This window comes from Rhincodon typus, chromosome 9, assembly GCF_021869965.1.
Source record: "Rhincodon typus isolate 14 chromosome 9, sRhiTyp1.1, whole genome shotgun sequence".
In the NCBI taxonomy this organism is placed as follows: Eukaryota; Metazoa; Chordata; class Chondrichthyes; order Orectolobiformes; family Rhincodontidae; genus Rhincodon; species Rhincodon typus.
In genome coordinates this window covers 70195838-70220111 of record NC_063340.1, presented here as the reverse complement: position 1 = coordinate 70220111, position 24274 = coordinate 70195838, and the positions used below count along the sequence as shown (strand labels likewise).

The following is a 24274-nucleotide window of genomic DNA, read 5'->3' as shown; positions in this document are numbered from 1 at the left end:
TGACTGACTCTGTTAATAACTTTCTGAAAAACATGATTTCGCCTTCATAAATCCATGCTGACTTTGTTCATTATTTTCTAAATATTCAATAAAGACATGCTTTATAGTGGATTCCAGCAGTTTCCCTACTACTGACATCAGGCTAACAGGTCCATAGTTCCCTGTTTTCTCACTCTCCCTCCCCTCTAAAACAGGGTGGTTATGTTTGCAGTCTTCCAGTCTACAGGCACCACTGCAGAATGAACTGAATTTTGAAAGGTAATCACCAATGTATCAATCATCTCTTTAGCCACCTCCTTCAACACTCTACAGTGAAAGTCATTGTGTTCCATAGATTTATCAAGTCCTATTAATTTCTCCGATACTACTTTTTGACTAATGCTAATTGCTTTCAGTTTCACATTCCCAGTAAAACCTTACATCTTTATTATTTCAGGGAAACTGCAATTTTCAGGATTACAATTTTTTTTGGCAATTGTATGAGCCTCTTCCTTTGGTATAATGTAATCTTTAACTTCTTTTGTTAATTGCTGTCTTGTTTTTTCTGTTAGGTATTTTTGATCGAAGGCACATTTTTTTTGATAAACAAGTATTAATTATTTAAATAATACCTATAGTCGAGCTACAACCAAACATTTTAATGTATTTTTCCAATCTGCCATAGCCAACTTCCTCATTTCATTTCCATTATTTCAAACTTAATGAGAAATTCCATCTTTTATGGTCACTATTCCCTAAAAAAAAGGTACGATAGCATTATTAATTAGCCTTTTCTCATTGCATATCGTTAGATCTAAAATAGCCTGTTCCCTAGTTGGTTTCTCAACATATTGCTTCAGAAATCTGCCTCAAATGTATTACAGAAATTTTTCCTCCATACCCATTCATGTTCATTAGCTATACCTAGTCTTTTATGGATCAAAGTAATCCATGGTATATTCCCTTTAGTGCATACATTTCTAATTTCCTCTGATTAATACTGTGCCCTGCATTACCATGATTTTTGGTGGCCTATAAACTGATCCCTCCGATGTTTGTCACCTTGCTGTTTCTAAGCTCCATGCAAACAGATTCTACGTTCTGTTTTTCAAATCAGTGATTCTCTTTCCCTAAATACACGGATCCTGTTGCTTATTATCCATACTACCCCCACTACCTTATTCCTTTCATCTATCCCTCCTACATGCTGAATTTCCTTTAATGTTTAATTCCTGTCTTGGTCGCCCTGCAACCACGTCTCTGTAGTGGCAATTCGACCATACACTTTAAGAAGCCTCACTGAGATAGTAAGCTAGATTTCAAGCCTGCTACTCCAGGAGTCATCACAAAAATTAAAGATTTTACCAAAGTTTGCAAAATTCCTGAATTTACTAGTCTTTTAGGACCCAGGTTGATAGAAAGATGATAAAATTCTCCCTGAACACACATACAGATGCACAAAAGAAATTGACATTGTGAGTGGAGGGAAAAACTGAGAAGATCCTTGTCTCCAGGGTTCACTGAGTTGATCCTTCTGGCTTGTCAGGACCTGCTGTTCCTTGATTTCTCTTCTCCAGGTATATTCACTTGCTTGAAGGAGATACAAAGCAGCTGGTTCACAACTAAATAAGTCTCTGACTTGTTGGTTGAAAGCAACAGCTTCCAGCAACTGGTGAGGACATTTAAACTAGTTTCAACTGTTTTTTTTCTCACTTCAAAGAGAAGACACCATCTCTCTTTCCAAAGGACCAATGGCTTCTGACCTTATTTTTCATATCCACAAGTTGTTCAGCTACCTCAGAGCCTAGCACATAGCTTTGTGCAGGTGGAAGGCCTTTGTCATCAACAATTGGTCACCAATCCGTAGACCAATCAGCTATTATTGCCAACTAAATCTCATTTTATGCACATTCCCCGGCGACAGTTTGTCTGCAACTAAAATGCCCCTCCTGGTTGAACAAATCAAGTCCCATTATTCTTGGTATCATTTTAAAAGTTAAATATTGCAAGGTATGCAAAATGCCAATTTATCTATTAGGTAGAACCAAGCTAACAAAACACATGGACTGAGTTTCTGTACTTAACAAGAGTTATTTATCCCAGATCAATAGATTTTAACCACAGGCATATAATAATTAATTGTTGACATATAATTCTACTCAGTAAAATGCAAACACTGTTCTAAAACCCAGCTATACATGCATGCAAATAGATGCAAACAGACAACAAAATATTGCTGTTATGCATGGAGGACATGAAATTACTGGGGCAACAGTTCACTAGCACCAGTCCTCAGGACTAGAAGAAGTGTTCTTTTTGTTTCCCAAGTCCTTCAGTTCTGTGATCAGGTTCTCTCTCTTCTTCACAGGAGGCACAGAGTGACTGATTCATGATTTGTTGGTTAAAATCAACAGCTTACGGCAACTAATGGGACAAATAAACTGTCTTTCTTCAGGACTTAGGTATTTTCCTGGTGAGAGACACACACCATCTGCTCTTTCAGCAGTCCAAAGGGTTGTGCCAATATTGTCAATGTCCACAAGCTGTTCAGCCACCCAGAAGAAATCAGATAGTTGTTGTCAGGCTGATGTCATCCACAACTAGTCACAACTCCACATACCAATCAGCAACCTGTTGCTGCCCAAATCTCACTTTGTGTACACCCCCTGATGCTGTCCCATTTACAAACAGCTTTCCCCATTGCTTGAGCAAGCGGCAGTGTTGTCTTTATGCTATGCTGATGTTATCTCTATGTCAGGGTGGGGTTGGCATGGAATTCACAGCATCAGTACCCCAGGGCAAATATGAAACTTTCTTCTCCGGAACAGCCAGCTCAGATCCAGCTAAAATTCATGCTACAACAGGGAGGTATCCTTACTACATTCCAATGAAGGCAAAATTCTGCAGACGCTGGAAATCTGAAACAAGTACAGAGAATGCTGAAGAAAGTTAGCAGTTCTGGCAGTGTCTGTGGAGAGAGAAACACAATTAACATTCTCAATCTGGTGCCAGATTTGAAACATTAATTCTGTTTCTCTCTCCACAGATAGTGCTTGAACTGTTGAGTTTTTCTAGCATTTTCTGTGTTTCTTATTACAATCCACTTGTGAATACCCATGTTACTGATAGCTCATACGTGCACACACACCTACCTCAAGTTGCTGGAAAATGCAACAAAAAGCTACTTGCATATCACCACAATAAAGTGGATCAAAATGACCTTTGTATGAAGAGGCAATAAAATGGTCAAAACCTAGAGTCTGCTTCAGGGGTCAATTGGGCAGCTCCATGGCTATGAATGCAGGAATTCCCAGAATTTTAAGTCTTCACTCATAGTCATTTTCTGGTTTTATTTGGGCAAGCTAAGATTTTATACTTTAGAAGGCCCCAGGAATCCTTTGGAATCTTGTGTTCTGGCCTTATTCACTACCCTTGCATTAAAAAGGCTATGAAATTTCAAGCTCAGAACTGTACATCATTTTCCAGTACTCTTTGGTATGCCAAACGCTTTGAAATGCCTTAATAGATGTGACAAACTGCTAATTTCCTGTTAATTATATGATTGATCCAGCCAATTCTGGAAGAGAGCATGCAGTTTTGGTCAGTTTATCTCAAACATCATTAGAAGCCTTTGTAAAGAGTAATGACGTCAAGCCTTCAGGGATTAATGCTTGAGAATAGCTTAATTGACTAATTTTATTTTCTCTTGCAGAAAGATTGAGGGGAGACAAATGAAAAGTGTAGCTTTCATTAAATGAAATTTAAACAAGGGCATTGAAGAATGGGAGCCAAATACAAATATAAAGCAATATTTGAACTTCAAGAAAAATTCTCACAGTGTAGTAAATATGTGAAAGAAACTCACAGAGGTTCGTTCAGGGTCATGTTTATAAAGTAACCAGATTCTGATTTGTTGGGAAGGACTGTAAGAATTATCAAGCTATAAACAATTCAGCAGAGGTTAGGCAGGAAATTTGGGGCTGAATCCTACTATAGTTTGACAAAGTGTCACTTCTGGAGTTTCATGGAGGGGCTCTCTTTGCAAGGCCTAGTGGATTTTCCCACACTGTCATCCCAAACTCACCTCATTAACTACCTACCACCCCGCTGTGGTGCCCTTCGTATGCAATCCAATCCCCATAGCCAGAAGTATTCACCATTGCTGGAATCCCCAGGAACACTGGCACTACAGGGGAGGTGATGGCCTAGTGGTATTATCACTGGACTGTTAATCCTACCATGGCAGATGGTGGAATTTGAATTCAATAAATATCTGGAATTAATAATCTAATGATGACTGTGAATCCATTGTCAATTGTCAGGAAAAACCCATCTGGTTCACTAATGTCCTTTAGGAAAGGAAACTGCCACCCTTACCTGGTTTGGCCAGACCCACAGCAATGTGGTTGACTCTTAACTGTCCTCTGGGCAATTAGGGATGGGCAATAAATGCCGCCTGGTCAGCAATGCCCTCATCCCGTGAAAAAATAAAGGAAAAAAACACACCATCTTTAAAATGCCGATAAACACTGAGTCAATTGCTCGTAGCCAAGACCTGGAGATTTGGAGGATAAGGTGGCTCAGAGAAGGAACATCCTTTTCCCCTGGACTGGCAGAGGAGGCTACATCCCCAGACACTGCCATCATAGTCTGAGTTTGCTACCTGGGACACTGCAATCTCAGCTGTCTGAAGGAACACTCAACAGTGTAGGAAGAAGAGCATACTTTCTCTACCCTGCCAACATCTTCATTCTAATATGTTTCACTCACTCTAACTCTGCTACTGCACCCCATGTTCCTGTAAGCTTCATACTCTACCACTCTCAATACTGGCAACAGCTTCCCTCACTCACTCTCACCCACTCAAACTCCCCGACGCAAGTAACTCTGTGTGACCTCTGTGCTGCCTTGAGCCATCTCACTGCCTTTCTCCCATCTGCACTTGTACCAGCATCTGTGTCAGAAAATCTCATCTCACTTAATCTCTCCCTTTTCTTTCAACCAAAGAAAATACAGCCCATAATAGAGCCAAATAAGCCAGGACATTTGAGTCCTCACCCCCTGCAAAGAGATGATGCTAACCCTGACCACTCTAAGCGACTAACTGACCATGCCCAAGTGCCTGAACTGATCTTGGAGATTGCCATTGACTGACTTTTCCAGGACCCCATGACTGGAAGGTGCCTCCCTTATCTTGACTGAAGACCACTCCCTCTAAGAGAGGGAGAGAGTGTCCCAAATGGAATAAAAATAGACTCTGTTGCAAATGAAGCTAAACCAAGTCTGTTCATTGCCAAGTGGTAGGTTTTCTGTTGCCATCCTCTTTTAGTGTAGCAATGTATAGGGCCTCCTTGGTCCAGTGTGGGAGGGGAAAACAACTTACTCATCTATCTAGAAGAGGCTCTGATATCGACTAAGAATTAGTTGATTGCATGATAGCAACTTATTGTAGGTTTCATTGATACCATGGACATCGTTCCAAAGACTGTGAAGAGAACCTGGATGGTAGGTCTTACTCCTCTGAGCTGTTTTGCTGTGCTGCACGCAAGACCTTATGGATTCATTGTAGTGGTGGGCGCACATTTGTGCTCCTCAATATCAACCTTTACAGAATCATATACAACATCACCTCGAAAGATTTTTCTCAGTTTTAGAGTTATGCATTTGAGGGTATAATTACATTTGCAATTCCCCATCTCCCCACAAATTTCTGATTTCACAAACAGACTTTGGGTGGAATATTCCCATATGCTGGATAATGTGGCCATTGGTGAGAAAGCTAGGGGAATTGAGAGAAATTGGCAGTGAGAAGATTCCTGACTTTGGGAGCAAAATGTTCCCAAGTGTTGAAAGCCAAAAAAAAAGTGAAATCCTCATTTCTTCTCATTGAAATGCTGTGCCCAATTCTCCCGCCCACCAAATAGAAATTAGACAATTTCTGACATTCAAATCAGAATGGTGACCTGGCACCTCCGGCTTGTCACTTGCTCCTCCAGACCTCTCTCTGTCTCTAACATCTCAGGGCAGACTCCATGGGCGGTGACTGCACACATCTGCTGTTCAACTTGAACTCCAGACAGTGAGGTTACAATTTCTGTCTGCCTGACATATCTAGGGCAATTGTCAGGAACCATGGGTGTAGCTGGGAGCTGCCAGAACTTGACCGAATGTACAACTGGGCATTAAAGATGGCATGGCAACAGGAGGTGGATGTCCCAGCAATGGCGAGTACTTATGGCTGTGGCAAGTGGGAAATGCAATGAATGAGGTGTCTTAGGGGCATGGTAATGGGTAATGAGAAATGTTTGGGAAGATTGTGTGAGAGAACCCATGGTAAGATTCAGCCCATTGTTACAGAGACCATGAAGAGGACCAGGCAGTAGATCTTACTCCTGTGAGACCCTGAGCTATTCACCTACAGGTCCATGTGACTTCATCGTGGTGTATGGTGCTTTTGGCACTTCTCCATTTTAACCCTTTCAGAACCAGACACAACAGGTTCAGCAGCTGGGGCCACTACTTTTGGGAGGGGAATGCCTCTACAAGCTAGTCTGTTGCTGCCTCAAGCAGACAGGGAGTCTGCCTAGCAAGTCTCCTTTGAGTCCCGCTCCTCTGGTCTACCATTTCCGCTGCCTCAGAAAACTGGAGCTCAACTGAAAAATCTCAGTGGGTTTCCAGCAATTGGTCTTACATCACCGTGAATTTACTGACTTGGGTTTAGCACCCCTTTTGAGGACAGGTTGCCCTGCCATTCCTCAATGAAAATGACCTGGGTATGGGATGCAGCCAGGAATCAATATGCAGGTAGGTTTTGCAAAATTCCGCATCTGTATGCCTCTATTCCTAACTCCAGTGGGCTTCCCTATGTCTCTGATGTTGCAGGCTTGATGAACCAAATGTGCTTCCCCCTTCTGCATTTGTTTATTCAAGCTGACATTCAATTGCTATATCCTCCTTCATCATTGCAAACTATGGGACTCAACCTAATCCAAGGAAACATTATTGGGCCAAATGACTTGGGTAACAGGCAAAGTGCACTGTTGCATTTGCACTTGCTCATGAATGTTTAAGTTTTAAAACAGCTTGCTGGAAATTGCTCAGATTTCTGCTGATGTGTGAATTGATCAAGGTGCAATGAGTTTGCAGGTCACCTAGCAACTTGGTGAACAATGGGACTCTCAGGGGATCATCTTAACCAATGACATTTAAAGATTGAGAAACAAACAAAGGAAAAACTAAAAAGAGGGTGAATTAGAATGGATGAATTTGATGCCAAATCGGATTTAGAAAAAGAGATAGAGGGAGAGAAAGATTGGATTAAAAGGCCTACAAGGAAAACAACAGAAAGGAAAAATAAGGAAAAAATTGAAATTTTTCATGTTTAATTTCTCCTAAAATTTACAACTTCCACATTTGAGAAACACAGATTGATTGAATGTCATTCACAATTATCGCACAGTCAAGAGGATACTTATCATGTTAATTATGAGAGTTAATTTTCCCCAGTGAATTGAATGAGCATATAAGGTGCAAAAGCAGCAACTTCATGGAAGTCAGAGTAAGATTAAACACAGGATGCCATTTTTGCAAAGCTAATGGCAGGGCAATGCAACTTGTGGTGAGTCACAATGCACAGCGTATCTCTTTGCCACTATAAGCACCTGATCACTTTGTGCATTATTAATGATGTGTGAGATTCAGACATCACTATTTCCTTAGCATAATGTGGCCCATTGCCTCAGTAGCTTAGAAAATGCATGAGTCCTAAAGAACACTGTAGAGTTTATATTTTCATGCTAACGTTAATCCTCTTGACCACTAAATCTGATGTGGTATTAGTCAATCTCAATATAAAACCTGTTCAGCACTAGGTATGCAATTCTTCCATCAGCTGTATTTATGGTTAAAACTGAGAGGTTGACACAGCAAACTGCTCCTAACTAATTGGTTTAGCTGCCTGTCATGAATGTGCTGGACCTTGCTTCAGGATTTGATTGTTTTGAAAAAGTAGAAAATTGGATAACATATTTACACTCTCAGTGCAGTTCTCTTGCTGTTCATCCTTAGCTGTGAAAGCCCTATGTTGCCTTTCATTTATTTCCAGCACCCATTAGTACTGACTTTGACACTACAGAGCAAATATAGTATGACTGGTCAAAGTTACCTACAAGTGTAACATTTAAAAACCAGGATGGACAAGAGTTTTAACGATTTATCAGCAGTTGCTTACAGACTAATGTTTTATGAAAAAAGTGGATTGATTTCCAATGACTTTGATAGTTAGAGCAAGCCTTTCATCATTTATTTATAGAGTTTGATTTTTCAGTCCTCTCCTATGTTGTTGCTGCTCCTTTGAGATATTGGCATCTGGCAGTAAAAACAAGGTTTCTATCAATGTGAGAAAACATAGAGCCGGCTTTTCCCTGAATTCATCAAATTAAATGGTCATGCTGCAGCATGCAACATGTTCCCATTTTGCCTTGAGTAATGTTACCTACTGATCTTCCCCAGTCAATTATTTATGGCAGAAGGCAACAATACAACATTCATTCTGAAGACGAGCCATTGGACCCAAAACGTTAACTCTGCTTCCTCTCCACAGATGCTGCCAGACATGCTGAGTTTTTCCAGTTGTTTCTAATTTTGTTTCTGATTTCTAGCATCTGCAGTTCTTTGGTTTTTGGGTGTTTTTCAGATACAGTATTAATATTTGATTTCTTGCTTATCATATCCTCACCTAATCCATGAGCAAGCATATTTGACAATAAATTAAGTTTTCATATTGTTTTTGTAACGTGCATTGACTTCTGCAAGGAACTGAATTGAGAACTCTTCCTCTCCCCATGAACTTTCTATACATTCTTCTGTTTAAGGTTATCTTCTGCATATTTTCAACTAGCATGGAAGGAAGGTTCATATCAGAGGTTATAGATGACAGTAATGTGACCTACCAAAAGCATAATAGGGCAAGGTAGACATTGACCACTCAAGAAGAAGTTGAACATTGTTGCCCTTTTTTTTGTGAAATATCAACATTGTGAAATGAGCTTCAGATGGCCATCTGCTGCACCTTATCTCTCTCAGAAACATGCCGGCAGCAATGTTATAAGCCAATGACATCTAAATCAGCAACCTGCAAGCCTCAAGTGATTCCTAGTCTCCTCACATATGAAAATCGCAAACCTACAGTGTTGGGTCTCCCAACACATTGATCATTAACAGAAGCCATCCCCCAAATTGTCTCCTGGAGTTACTGTTGCACATCTTACAAAAGCTAGCTGAAGTTTTATAACATTTGGAGCAGGTAGGACTTGAACACAGACCTACCTGGCTCAAAGGTAGGAAAAATTAACACTGCACCACTGAGCCCTTAAGTGAAATGTTATATGTGATTGTTTGGCTAAGATTTGTGCATTTCCACTTAATGGAAATAATGGGTAGTGAATAGAAACAATGGGGGAGCCATAGTCATGGCTAAGCTGATTGTTTATTTTCTGCCCCCTTGCAGCTGCAGGAGGTTGTTAGGAAAGGAAATCAGAATCAGGCATTGACAATGGCTTTCATTTCTTAAGCTCCTTTAATGTTAAATCCCAAGACACTTTAGACTTAAAAGATATAATAAAAATCCTTGTCAAGCTAGAAAGATAGAAAATGCAAGGATAAGTACTGCTAAGTCAAAAAGTCGGCACGGTGGCTCACTGGTTTGCACTGCTGCCTCACAGTGCCAGAGACCAGGGTTTCATTCCACCCTCAGGTGACTGTCTATGTGGATTTGCACATTCCCTGCTTGCGTTTTCTCCAGGTGCTCCGGTTTCCTCCCGCAGTCCAAAGATATGCAGGTTAGGTAGATTGGCCATGCTAAATTGCCCATAATGTCCAGGGTTGTGTAAGTTAGGTGGATTAGCCATGGGAAATGCAGGGAATAGTTATAGGGAAAGGGTGTGGGGATAGGTCTGGGTGGGATGCCTTTTGGAGGGGTGGTGTAGACTTGTTGGGATTTGATTCAATTAATTATTTGATTCCATTACATTATCAGATGTAGGGATTTGATGGTGATGAGCTAAGTTTTAAAGAGATTCTTCATAAAAAGGTATAGAGCTAGCCACTTAGATGGAAACAGAAAGCACGCGGAGGTGGCTAATATTTTATGATGGCTTCCTAAACATGTAGAGCTGGAATAGGAGAGGGCAGCATTTGACCTAAGGGTGCATGGGTTTGGTTGATTGGTAAGCTAAAAGAAATTATGTTGACACTTTCAAAATCAAGTTTCAAAGCTACCCACTTCTAGTCTAAACAGAGGCAAAATGAGGTCCAGGCAACTAATCCACCCCTTGGAGATGGGTCAGTCATTGAAACCTTTTAAAATATCTGTGTATCTCCATTTTAATGAGATTTCTATTTAGAGTCCCTATTACTTGTGTTTCAACCTTGGGAAACTTAGCAGCTTAAAGGACTCAAGAACAATCAGATCCTTAGGTAAGGAAGGTATTTGCAGCACAGCTTGTGTTCCAGGAGAAAAAAAGACTATTTCCTTCAATCCCCAAGAAATTACCCATTAATGTCACATTTTTATTAAACCCCCCCAACCCCACAAATTCCTCCATCCTTTCTCTGACGACCAATTCCTGCTTCTAAAATTACGGACCTGGTACAGGACAAGGCTTATTTGCTGTGTAATGAAGTTCCTGCTCCATAGTTTTGTTCATCAGGCTGGTTATAGACTGGGAAATCTGGAAGAACAAAGTATAAAGTTCTGCAGAGTTCAGGATAATTGATACTTCCATATTTCCCAACCTTTATTCCATCACCATAACACTGCCCCCACAGAATCTCAATCACCACTTAGTAAATATTGAAATGATTGTCAATGTCACATCTAATGGTTATAATATTGGGAATTGGAAGTTTCTTTCTTATGAACCTTTCCATGGAGTGTCGGTTTTTCTGGCTAGTCCAATGTTTCTCATTCATTCCTAATTGCACTTGAGATGGTGGTGAGGAGCTGCTGGCTTGAACTGTGGGAGTCCATTTGGTGTATGTACACCACACAGTTCTGTTAGGAAAAGACTTCCAGGATTGTGATCCAGTGACAGTGGAAGAATGCGAGTATAGTTCCATGTCAAGATGCTGAGTAGCTTGAAGGGGAACTTGCAGGTGGCCTGGTGCTACTACTCTTTTGCTGCCCTTATCCTTCCAGATAGTAGAGATCATGGTTTTGGAATGTGATATTGCAGGAGAATGTATGAATTAAGTAAACAATTTTGACTTCTACCTGCAGGATATCAGCATATGGAGCTGCTGGAGGCATAGGAGGAAAGGGAAACTTTAGAAGATTTCATGGTGTGTTAGTACAAGCCATTTTCCAACTAGAAAAAGATCTAATTCTGTACATACTGGTTGGACAACAGGGAGAAGATGCTTGTCCTAATGTAAGTAGCTATCTAGTTAACTTTACATACTTCTTTCCTTCATAGCAACATGAATAATTAATGGAATTGCAATCATCCATCGTGGTGAAAACTGCTTTTATTTTATTGATCTCAACCCCATCAAATTGGAGAAGTAAGTAGTGATATCTTGAAAAGTGTCCATATTACAGAGGAGGAGGTGCTGGATGTCTTAAAATGCACACAGGTGAATATATCCCCAGACCTGATCAGGTGTATCCCAGAACTTTGTGGGAAGCTAAGGAAGTGCTTACTGAGATAGTTATATCATTGATAGCCATGGGTAAGATGCCGGAAGACTGGAGGATGGCTAATGTGGTGCCATTATTTAAGAAAAAGTCAGGGAACTATAGACCAGTGAGCCTGATGTCAGTGGTGGGTAAGTTGTTGGGGAGAATCCTGGGGAACATTATTTACATATATTTGGAAAGGCAAGGACTGATTAGGGATAGTCAACATGGCTTTGTGCGTGGGAAGTTGTGTCATGCTAACTTAATTTGAGTTTTTTGACAAAGAAATTTGGTGAAGACAGGTGGACATTGTCTATATGAACTTCAGTAAGGTGTTTGACAAGGTTCGCACAGTAGACTGGTTAGCAAAGTTAGATCACATGAAAACTAGGGAGAGCTAGCCATTTGGATACATAATTGACTTGAAGGTGAGAGATAGAAAGTGATGGTGGAGAGTTGTTTATCAGACTAGAGGCCTGTGATTAGCGCTGTGCTGCAAGGATCGGTGCTGGGTCCAGTGCTTTTTGTTATTTATATAAATGATTTGGATTGAATGTAAGAGGAATGGTTAATAAGTTTGCAGATGATACCAAAATTATTGGTGTAGTGGACAATGAAGAAGATTATCTCAGAGTACAACTGGTCCTTGATCAGATGGGCCATTGGGCTAAAGAGTGGCAGATGGAGTTTAATTTAGATAAATGTGAGGAGTTGCATTTTGGAAAGGTGAATCAGAGCAGGACTTATACACTTAATGGTAGGGTTCTGGGGAGTGTTGCCAAACCAAGAGACCTTGGGGTGAAAGTTCATAGTTCCTTGAAAGTGGACTCTCAGGTAAACAGAGTGGTGAAGAAGGCATTTGTATGCTTGTCTTTATTGGCCAGTGCGTTGAGTATAGTTGCGGCTGTAGAGGACATTGGTTAGGCCATTTTTAGAATACTACATTCAATTCTAGTCTCCCTGCTATAGGAAGGACACTATTAAACTTGAAAGGGCTCAGAAAAGATTTACAAGAATGTTGCCAGGGTTGGAGGGTTAGAGCTAAAGGGAGAGGCTGAATAAGCTGGGGCTATTTTCCCTGGAGTGTTGGAGGCCAAGGGGTGACCTTATAGAGATTTGTAAAATCATGAGGAGCATGGATAGGGTGAATAGTCAAGGTTCTTTTCCCCAGGATAGGGGAGTCCAAAGCTAGAAGGCATAGGTTTAAGGTGAGAGGGAAAAGATTTAAAAGAGACCAAAGGGGTAACTTTTTCATGCAGAGGGTCGTACTTGTATGGATTGAGTTGCCAGAGGAAGTGGTAGAGGCTGGTACAATTACAACATTCAAGAGGCATCTGGATTGAATCATCAATAAGAAGTGTTTAGAGGGATGTGGGCCAAATGCTGGCAAATGGGACTAGATTAATTTAGGATATCTGGAGGGCATAGACGAGTTGGACCGAAGGGTGTGTTTTGTGTTGTACAACTCTATGACTCTGTGACTAAATGACCTTCCCAACACATCCCTTAATATCTTCTCTCCAGCAATACATCACATTTGCTCTTCAATTCTTTTACATTGTCCACTTTGAACACTTTCCATCATAGCATATTCTTCAACTCTTATTATCCTGATGATTCTTATGATTAACTTAACCCATTTGTCCTATTTATACGCATGTGTCAAAGTAGTTTGATAGATGAGGAAATTTACAGTATATGTTTCAGTAAAGACCAAGTTAATATGTGTTGCACAGTATAACACAGTGATAAATCATCACTTGCTCAATCTAATCAAATAAATCCAGTTTGTTATACAATTTCACGTTATAAGACAGTGTGCGCCTAAGAGCATTAAAAAAGATTTGAAGAAAATACCATAAAATCCATCAAAACTATGTGATCTACAGATCATGTAAAATCTCATTCATTGGATCTACTTAATTACATCCCCTATCAAAAAGTCAATGTTCACACTATCAGTTAAGCCAGATTTGCAATAATCATTTCCAGTAAGTTGCCTTCCTAGCTTGACATTCATGATGTCAACAGTGAGGATTTATTCAAACCTAAAATCTGTGGTCCATCCATTGCATTTCCATATTTTCTGTTTTATTTCTGACCTCAAAATATAGCCCAATGATTTGTACAAAAGGAAAGAAAAATAAGCAAAGAACATTAGATCTGTCAGTGCTCAACTTCTGCATTGCACAGTAGACCTTTGTCTATCTGATTGCATTCCAACTCTAGTTATGAGTGTTGATGCCTACAAGAAAAAAAATCTCTGCCTAGATTCAGGGCAAAGTTAAATATAATCCTTCCCAATTACATTCTATAATTGAGCATTACAGGAAGCTAAGATTGTACATGAGCAAAGAAACTGAAGTAAGCCACTCAAACCATGTATTACCATGTACTACTCAGTCAGTATCGTGTAGGATTGGGGCAAAATCATATAATACTTTGCATTTTGTTCATTAGTGTACATTTGTACATTGATATGTTGCCACTCACTGGAACTTAATAATATGTAAGGAAGATTTTATGAATCATTGAAGAATGTTTCCATGTTTTGTGTTTGCCTGCCTACTGAAATGTTAAACAAGGAGATTTTCACTTTAGAGATAGTAGGAACTGCAGATGCTGGAGAATCTGAGATAACAAGGTGTAGAGCTGGATGAACACAGCAGGCCAAGCAGCATCAGAGGAGCAGGAAGGCTGACGTTTCAGGCCTAGACCCTTCTTCAGAAATGGGGGAGGGGAAGGGGGTTCTGAAATAAATAGGGAGAGAGGGGGAGGCAGATAAAAGATGGATAGAGGAGAAGATAGGTGGAGACGAGACAGACAGGTCAAAGAGGCGGGGATGGAGCCAGTAAAGGTGTGTGTAGGTGGGGAGCTAGGGAGGAGATAGGTCAGTCCAGGGAGGACGGACAGGTCAAGGGGGCAGGACGAGGTTAGTAGGTAGGAGATGGGGGTGGGGCTTGAGGTGGGAGGAGGGGATAGGTGGGAGGAAGAACAGGTTAGGGGGACGGGGATGAGCTGGGCTGGTTTTGGGATGCAATCAGGGGAGGGGAGATTTTGAAGCTTGTGAAATCTTTCAATTCTCTTTCAATTCCTCCCACTTCCTACAGACAAAGTGGGTGGCCATGCGTACCCGCATGGGCCCAAGCTATGCCTGCCTCTTTGTAGGTTATGTGGAACAATCCCTCTTCCATACCTACTCTATCCATCTTCTTTCCGCCTCCCCCTCTCTCCCTATTTATTTCAGAACCCCCTTCCCCTCCCCCATTTCTGAAGAAGGGTCTAGACCCGAAACGTCAGCCTTCCTGCTCCTCTGATGCTGCTTGGCCTGCTGTGTTCATCCAGCTGTACATCTTGTTATCTCAGCTTTTCACTTTAATTGTGATTACAACATTCAGGTGGCGTTCTCCTATCTTCATTCATCAGTCAAAGATAAATACTGTTAACTTGGCTATTCATTCTGCCAACCGAAAATAAACGTCCATTAAAGATCAATGAGCCATGCATAAAGGTTAGAAGAAAAGAAATTGGCTGAACCATTTATATTACTTCTGTCTTTTACAGTCATTTCACTGTAGTTGTCATTTGTGCATTTCATTATTTTACATTGATGTAGCACAGCCTCTTCCATTTACCTTAGCTATTTATCTGGCTTAGCTATCTTAGCTGCTTATCTAACAATGTTGCATAAGTGTTACACAAAGGATCATTTAACTGTATATTCCCATATTCTGTAAAATCTGTAAAATTTCTTTCTCTAATCGAGTCAGGGAACACATTGGGATAGATTTTGACTTTGAGTGATAATGCATATTTAATGATGAATTGTAGCTAATTTTGCCTCTCTCCTGAATTATATTTCCATTAAAATTAAGATAATGGTGGTAAGGGGTGCTGTGAAGGAAGCAGAGAAGTTGTTTACACAGCAACAGCTTGTACTCACACCTCCATTCAATTTGTAAGCATATGCCACTGAGCTTTTAGTCACCTGTCATTTTAATTCTAAACTGTAGAATCCTTTGATTGGGCACTTTACTGTCTTCCAAACTAAATACTGAGGTCAACAATTTTCAGACCATAATCTCTTCCCTGTTCTGTTTATTTTTTAACATATTTACCCCCTCATTTTTCTCTTGTTCCGGATGTCAGCTTCCCACCATTCTACCATTCAAATTTTGGACATATTTTTGCTTTTTGTCCCACTGCCACTCCCTTTGGTTTTGCAACATCAATTGTTTATAATTTTAATCTCTCCTGTTCATCAACCTATATTTTTTGGTATATTCTATTCCTCTGCTTCACTTGCTTAGAACTTAAAATTTGTAACTCTTTTCTTCCAGTTTTGATGAAAAAGCATCAATTGGAAATGTTAATTGTTTCTCTCTCCACAGATGCTGCTTGATCCTCTAAGTATTTCCAGTATTTTCTTCTTAAATTTGAGATTGCTAACATCCGCAGTACTTTAGCCTGTTCTATTTACTTATATTGGAATTTTATCAGGGTAAAATGTCTGAGTGATTGACAGGACTGATGTCAAACACTATCACTTGGAAATTCCCCTCCAAGCCATAGACTATACTGACTTGAACTCTGACAATGTTGTAACACAAAAGACAATCACAGTTATCGCATAAAGTATAATACTAAGTTTGTGATCAGAGCAACTGAACCTCAATTAGCTGCTAGGCTGAAGAATGGAGTAAGCAACTTGTAATGAGATGTTTTATAGTGTGACCGAGTGATAAGTGGTAAAGGAGGTGACGGACATGAGGGTTTATTGAGCCTAGCGGAGGAAAGGAGAATGTGCAAGATGTTGGCAGTTGCCAACTTAATGTGGAGAAAGTAGAAACAAGGGTTATGTACAAACTTTCAATGGGAAAACCTAAAAGACTGTAAGTGAACAAATAGGCTGCTAATACAAAATTCATTACTTCAGTGGATAGCCATTAAAAATATGTTGTTGGAATTTTACAATAGGGCATGGCTTCAAACTTATGAGAGGGACACTAAGGCTCTTGTGGTTCAATGGTAGTGTCCCTAGCTTTAAGCCCAGGTTCAAGTCCGACCTTTCTCAGATGTATGTCTTCACATGTCTGAGAAAGTTGATTAAAAATAACAACAAAAGGGAGAAAAGATAGGCAGGATTTAAAGAACTGCATATTTATGGAATTGACGAGTCGGTGAGGTGATGTGAGTTGTGTGTATAGCAATGTTCTTGCTAAGCCTGTACACGGGTGCCAGACTGGCCCTATGGTATGATAAATGCAACATGGGACATATAAAGACTTAAACTGGATATGCAATGAAAAAATGGCCATATACAATGAGCTGACTTTTATGAGCCCAGCAGCTCCAACCGCCGCAATCCTCCCCACCCCATGACTACTGACATGTTTGCAGACAGGACGACATGAAAATTACCCAAAGTGACCTCACACCCTCCGTGACCTATCCACAATTTTGCATGTTGCTTGGAGGAGACCTCACCTTATTTGAGGCAAAAGGACATGGTGAGAAGCCTAACAGGATTACACTGCTCAAGCCTCAAGCCAGAGAAGGGGTGGGGAAGGAATGCTTAGCTCAATGGATCTGCCCTTCTCTGATGCTCCAATCCAGAATAGCCAAGTCCACATGTGCTGCATATGCACCAAGGGCTGCTGGCCACATAACCAACTGAAGGTAACACAACAAAGCGAAGTCCAAACCCAGCTCATTCATCCTGGAAGCAAGTTTCAATGAAGTTCTGTCTGGCTCAACAATGCAAAAGACTATTAGGATCTCCTCCTGATCTTCCTCCTTGTCAATGTCCTGATCCTCATCCTCAGAGGATTGCTGCAGAAGTTCAATCATTGACTATATTTAAGACAGAGATGGATGCCTTTCTGGAGACTAAGAACATTTAGGGATATGGACACAGTATTGAGGTGAGTAATCAGCCATGATCTAATTGAATGCTGGGGCAGGCTGAATGGCATGTTCCTGTTCCTGAGTTTCCAAGGTTTTCCTTCTAATCATTTTATTTTCTCTGTACATAAATCATTAACTATAACACTGACATATACTTTCCCATATGGAAAATTGCTAAGTTATGTTCTATACACAAAAAAGCAGGTCAAATCTAATCCAGCCAATTCCTGTCCCATCCGTCCACTTTCAATCATCAGTAAAGTGATGGAAGGTGTTAGCAACAGTGCTATCAAGCAGCACTTGCTTAGCAATAACCTGCTCACTGATGCCCAGGTTAGGTTCTGCCAGTGCCTTTCAGCTCTAAACCTCATTATACCTTAATTCACACATGAAAATAGACCTGATTTTCAAAAGTGGGGTGAGACTTACCGCCCTTGACAACAAGGTTTGCATTAGCTGAGTGTGTCAACAAGGAGTACTAGCAAAACTGGAATTAATGGAAATCAGGGGGAAAACTCTCCACTGGTTGGTGTCACACCGGGCACAAAAGAAGATGATTGTAGTTGTTTGAGGTCAGTCGTCTCTGTTCCAAAACATCTCTGCAGGAGTGATAGTGTCCTAGGCTCAACCATCTACTGCTGCTTCATCTATGATCTCCCACCATCAGAAGGTCAGAAATGGGGATGTACACTGATAATTGAACAATGTTTAGCTCCAATTACAACTCCTTAGACTCTGAGGTAGTCAAAATCCAAATGTTGCAAGACCTGGATAATTCAACTTGGGCTGAAAAATAGCAAGTAACATTTATGCCACATGAATGCCAGGCAATGGCCATCTCCAACAAGACAGAATCTAACCACCATCCATTAACATTCAATGGTATTACCATCATTGAATATGCCACTAACAACATCCTGGGTGTTACCATTGACCAGAAACTGAACTGGACTAGCCATATAAATAAAGTGGCTACAAGAACAAGTCAGAGGCTAGGAATACTGCAGTGAGTAACTCAACTCCTGATTCTCCAAAGCCTGTCAACAGTCTACAAGGCACATAACAGGTGTGAGATGGAATGCTCCCCAACCTGCCCAGATGAGTGAGGCCCCAACAACAGTAAAGAAGCATGATGCCGTCGAGAACAACAGCCCATTTGATTGGTACCAGATCCACAAGTATCCACTTCCTCTACAATCCATGCTCAAGTAGCAGCAGTGTGTAACATCTACATGATTCACTGTAGAAGTTCACCAAGGGTCCTCAGACAGCAAACCCACGACCATCTAAAAGGTCCAGGGCAGCAGATACATGGGAGCATGGCCAACTGCAAGTTCTCCTCTAAGCCACACACTGTCCTGACATGGAAATATATGGAAGTTCCTTCAGTGCCTTTGGGTCAAAATCCTGGAATTGCCTTCCAAATGGCATTGTGGGTCAACCTACGGCAAGTCGACGGCAGTTGTTCAAGAAAGCAGCACATCACCACCTTCTCAATGGAAACTAAGGATGGGCAATAAATAAAATAGAGAAGTGCGGATGCTGGAAATCTGAAACAAAAGTACAAAGTGCTGGAGAAACTCAACAGGTTAGGCAGCATCTGCAGAGAGAAAACAGTTAACGTTTTGAGTTCAGTGGTCCAGCCAGCAACGCCCATATCCCATGAATGAACAAAAGAAAACTTTGCATTTTTACTGCCTAAAATATTCCGAGGGCAGGGCAAATTGGGATGACCATACTTTGAAGGGGACTTCCACTGGGAACAAAGGCACTTGGGAAGAATTGAAAACCTGAGTGGGGTTTTCACTTGAATAGGTGAGAGAGGCACCATATGATATTTAGTTCCATTTCCAGCTTAATTTGAAGGTATTACAGTGTCATTACACAAAGGAACTTCATTGAATTACAGCTCCCCAACCCCTCCTTGGTGCTCCAAGGTGTGATTTGCCCTGGACCCTGGAAACCTCTAGAGATAGCTCTGATTGCTGGCTCGTAATCTCTTCCAGGTATTAATTATTCTCCTTTTAATCAAGATTGTCCCGAAATATTATTAACCACTAAGTGGACAGCAGGAGCTCCCTGGTCATCCATCATAACCTGAACAGAAGCTGAAAATATACCTTAAAGTAACAATGTAATTGGCCATTTATAACAGTTATCCTGCTTTTCTGCAAATCTTCCACTGAAGCGATGTGAACTCGGGGAGAGTCCAGTAAAAAGCATTCTGTATCTCCAGCTTTAAACAAGGAGCACAGAAAAAATTCAATACCTAAGTAATCCATCGAGTCATGCCTTTAATTATATTGGGTAAATTAAATAAAGATTCACTTAATGCAAAATTAACTTTTCTCAGGCATATTCCCTTGTGAAAATAAACTCAAGGTTACATATATGCTGGATTGTAAGGTTATTCAAAATTATATTAATATATGGAAATTTCAAAGGCAGACTGTTCCTGTGGAATAAGAACGGAAGAAAATCAAGAGTTGAATTGGTAACATGTTGGAACCTGTGGCCCTCTGGCAACAACTGATGCATAAAGCTTTGAAGAAAGTGTTATCGAACTACTCTTAGTGTCACAGTCAATGGATTTTGTAGCTGCTGGAGAATTTAGCAGATAGTTGCGATTAATGTGCAGTTCTGCAATGGAGCTAGTTGTACAATTTTAATTTCAGGCACAATTTCCAAATTTGTTAGGTCTTTGATCATTTTAGGATAAACGATATGGATTAGAAAATTTGTAAAATAAACCTCACAAATTTGTATTTAAACAGTCGAAATGCAAATCCTCTCATGGCTCATGTATATTTCTAGTTACCCTTCCACCTTACTGACCACTCCACTCACACCCATACAATGGACCATTCGATAACCGTGACACATGCAAATTCAATGATGATGTGGCTTCAACAAGTTACATGAGGTAACCCTACAGTGAGCCCCTCTGTGGCCTCTTTCAGCCCCTCAAATATGAGAATAATTAGTCTCTGCTGAACACTTGACTTAACAGCTTTCCGTTAAGGAATTAGAGATACAAGTCCTATCATTAACACAGTGCTTAACAGATTACTATATTCAACCATGGCATACGGTTTATTCTGCTGCAGATTGCATCAGAAATGCATATTTCACAGCAATAGATTTGCCATCCATCATGTAAAAGCCTTTTGCCTGACAATTTGTAGATAAGGTTAAAAAAGCTTAACAATTTTAATTAAACATTTGGAGTGTAAACAAAATGAAATGATCTTGAAATATTGCATTAAAGAACTCAAGTGAGATTTTCAGCAGGCGTACTCTCTCATCAGTGATTCTTCCATAAAATCAGTAATGATAAATTTCTCTGGCACTGCAGCGTAATGATTAATTGGGGTATCACGAGTGAATCAGACATCAGGAGGAGGTTTCCTTCAAAAGGTGGCACCTGTTCCACTCGAGACTTTAAGATATCATTATATACAGCAAGCAAGTCACTCCCATTGCTAAGGAGTGGGAGTGGGGCTATTAGACAACTCCTACAAGGAAATTATAGCTGTCCACATTAAGGAAATATTCCCTGGACCTCTATATTATGCCCCCATCCCTTGCTTTGTCTGGCATTGCATTACTGCACTGGTGGTACACTGTATCCCCATAAGTACTGCAGTTACAAGAATTTCTCAGGCAAGATCTCCCACTCAGACCCTCCACTGAAATAATGACTTTCTATCAAGTCCTTTGCAGTAATTATGGCCCAGTCTGTTTGAGTCTTAATCTTAACTCTGTACATTTTGGTCACTCCTGTCAAGTATTAAACAGAAGATCACTGAATAGCCCTTTTTTGGCTATTTTTCAGTCCCAAGTATTCCCAGTCTTTCCTTTTAGCTCTGTTCTTTGATACTAGGACTCAACTTCATGGCATTTCTCAGAACTGCCTCCATGGCTTCAAAATCTCCCATGCATTTCAGTGACTAAAACTCAACAGAGTATTCTGTTCAGAGTATACAAAGGTCCTAACATTGCCAAGTTTTGGAGATGCCAGTACCTGATTGTTTGGCAACTTCAGGCAGGGAAGGACATCACTGTACCAGGAAGTGATGGGCCGAAAAGCCTATTGGGTGCTCATGGTGCCCAACAGGCACTTGAACAGTCGAGCTTTCACATTGGGGTTGGTGTGAGGTATCCCACACATTATGAAGGCAAATCAAAAAATCCTGACCTGTATCTTCCATTCTTCACTGGTGCTGGGTCACATTCTTGGGATTTGCTCTTTAATAGCACTGCGGGTGTGCTTACAGCGGTTCAAGAAAATGGCTCATTTCTCCCTTCCCAAAGGCTAATTAGGGATTTACAATGATCTTACCTGTGACGCACATCTGATGAACAAGTAAATTTTAAAAGTATACCTATACTTAGACTATTAGTACGTAGGCCACAATAATATATGATGAACTTCCAAGTGGACCAGTCTGGAGTGGCACATGAGTTGGGAGGAAGGTTAGGGAGAGAAAGTGTATTAAAAATGGTCGGATTAATTTCAACTTCAGCAGAGATATAAAATGCCTGTTAGTGCATTCGGCATCAGTTATATACAACAGCTAATTTCTCTTAGCATTGACTTCAGTGTAAAGTAAGTCATCCAGAATGTAAAATGGGCAGCCAAGCCACTACTGTGCATTTTTGTGCCTTAGCCAAAGTTGAATTCTGTGAATAGTGAGTTGCCTGATATTCTATCGCAATTCTTCCTAAATTGTGGATCGCTATCCCAAGTCAGGTCACAAGGCAGGATTTTGGGATTTTGAGTTCCAAAGCTGCAATTGCTGCCTGGGAGCTTAAATTAAATGCAGACAGTTGCAAACTCCCTTCAAACCCTTGGGTCTTGTTTTCAGTTGGTGGTGATGGTCTGACGGACAGATCTTTGAAGCCTCATTCCGGCTGCCTAAAAATGCCAGTGAGAAAGTATGCTGCTTGGCCTGCTGTGTTCATCCAGCTCTACACCTTGTTATCCTATAGTGAGAAAGTAGGCGTTGATTCCCCATAGATTAACCAGTTATCATTATTGCTGAACTTCTTCCCTCGCCCCCATGTTCATAAACTAAACTCCCAATGGCCCCATTTGTAGGCAGCTGTAGCTACACCCACACCTACCCCAAACCCCAGAGTAGGAAGCTGTATGAGGATTAAAAAGGGGTCACAGACAGAAAATGTTTAGGGAGCACTGCATTGGTGTGATGGTCACACTTTGTGGCCCAGTAAGTACAGAAGGGTTGACCGAATTGAAAACAACAGGCCATTTGGCCCATCAGGCCTACATTGCCATTCAAACAGGTCAGGCTGATTCTCTCTTCAATTAAATCTTCCCCACAGCCCCAGATGTCAGGAGGTATCCAAAAATATATCGATTTCTGCCTTGAACCTGTTCAATCTTCCACGGCCCTCTGAGGTAAAGATTCGCCACTCTCTCAGTAAAGGAATCCATCCTGATCTCAGTCCAGTTTCTTCAGTCTCTCATCAGAAAACAATCCCATGATCCCAGAGATTAATCTGATGAACCACTATTGCCCCCCCTCAATGGCAACTACTTCCTCTGATAAGAATCAGTTAGATAAGGAGACCTAAACTGTACACAGTACTTTAGATGCGATGTCACCAAGGCTGTACCCAACTGTAGCAGATCTTGACTACTACATTCCAGTACTTCTGCAGCAACCCCACTATACTCTGAGCTCAGTCTCCATTAAAATGGATCAATGTTGAACTAACTAACCTCATACATTGGTTCCCCAATTTTTTTATTCTTCCTTTGTAATATTTTCTGAGATGAAGCTTCCCTCATTTCTTGCAGACAAGGAATGAGTTCCACATTTATGTTTGTTGCAAGTTCTGGTTCTTTCATAATTTGAGATGCTGCCCAAGCTTATCTGTCTAACTGCAATGGCAAAGCTAAAGGAAACCTGATTGATCTAATGAGAAATTCTAATTTGAAGTTCAGGCTCAGAGACCCATGGATTGGGACCAAGAATTGTTGTTCTGACCTGTTACAGCCTGTCTAGAATTCATGAAATGAATGCAGTGAGACTCGTTGTGACAAATTCTTTTCATGAATATGCAGACAGGGTTCAGAACTGTGCCGCTTCAAATACTGATGAGCCAATTAAAGCACACCCCAGAGATTCATTACCATTTACCACGTGAGAAAAAGCCATAGTGGTGTTACTCTGCCTGACAAATGAAATCTAGAGATCTGCCACAATGAACCATGAATGAGACTCAGTTGTATTCACTGGTAGCGAATGATTTAAAACCTGTATACTCCCAACACTCAGTTAATTAAATTTGCTGATGATGAAATGCTGAGACAGGTCATTCGGAAAATAACTAATGATAAGGGATGAGAAGAACTAAATTGCATAATCAAACGGGCAGATTGGAAAAGCCTGGAGGAGAATATATTGAAGATTCTTCCAAAAGATGATAGTGACCAAGAAGTCGCTGCTAAATTTAAATTAATTGCATGTTGAAATAAGCATATAGAAGTGAGCAGGTGAAAAGATAAATACTCTCTTTGTGCTTTAATAGATGAAATGTTGGCATTAACAATGCGAGCGAAATTCCCACTGTGGAAAACTTGCTATGTTGTACCGTATTGAGTATTGCAAAAGGAAGTTGCATTTTATTTTGTCAGAAGGAAATAAAGGTGAGAATGCATGGACTGTTGTACAATATATAACC

General features: G+C 40.6%; 1 protein-coding gene across 1 annotated transcript in view; it reads left to right on the top strand.

Annotated features, from left to right (window-relative positions):
- Positions 1–24274, top strand: part of LOC109938368 (ALK tyrosine kinase receptor-like) — a 532290-nt gene that overhangs the window by 364592 nt on the left and 143424 nt on the right. Inside the window, exon 10 of the mRNA XM_048601345.1 lies at positions 11258–11408. Within this exon, the coding sequence (XP_048457302.1) occupies positions 11258–11408 (151 nt within the window). The remainder of the gene's footprint in view (positions 1–11257; positions 11409–24274) is intronic.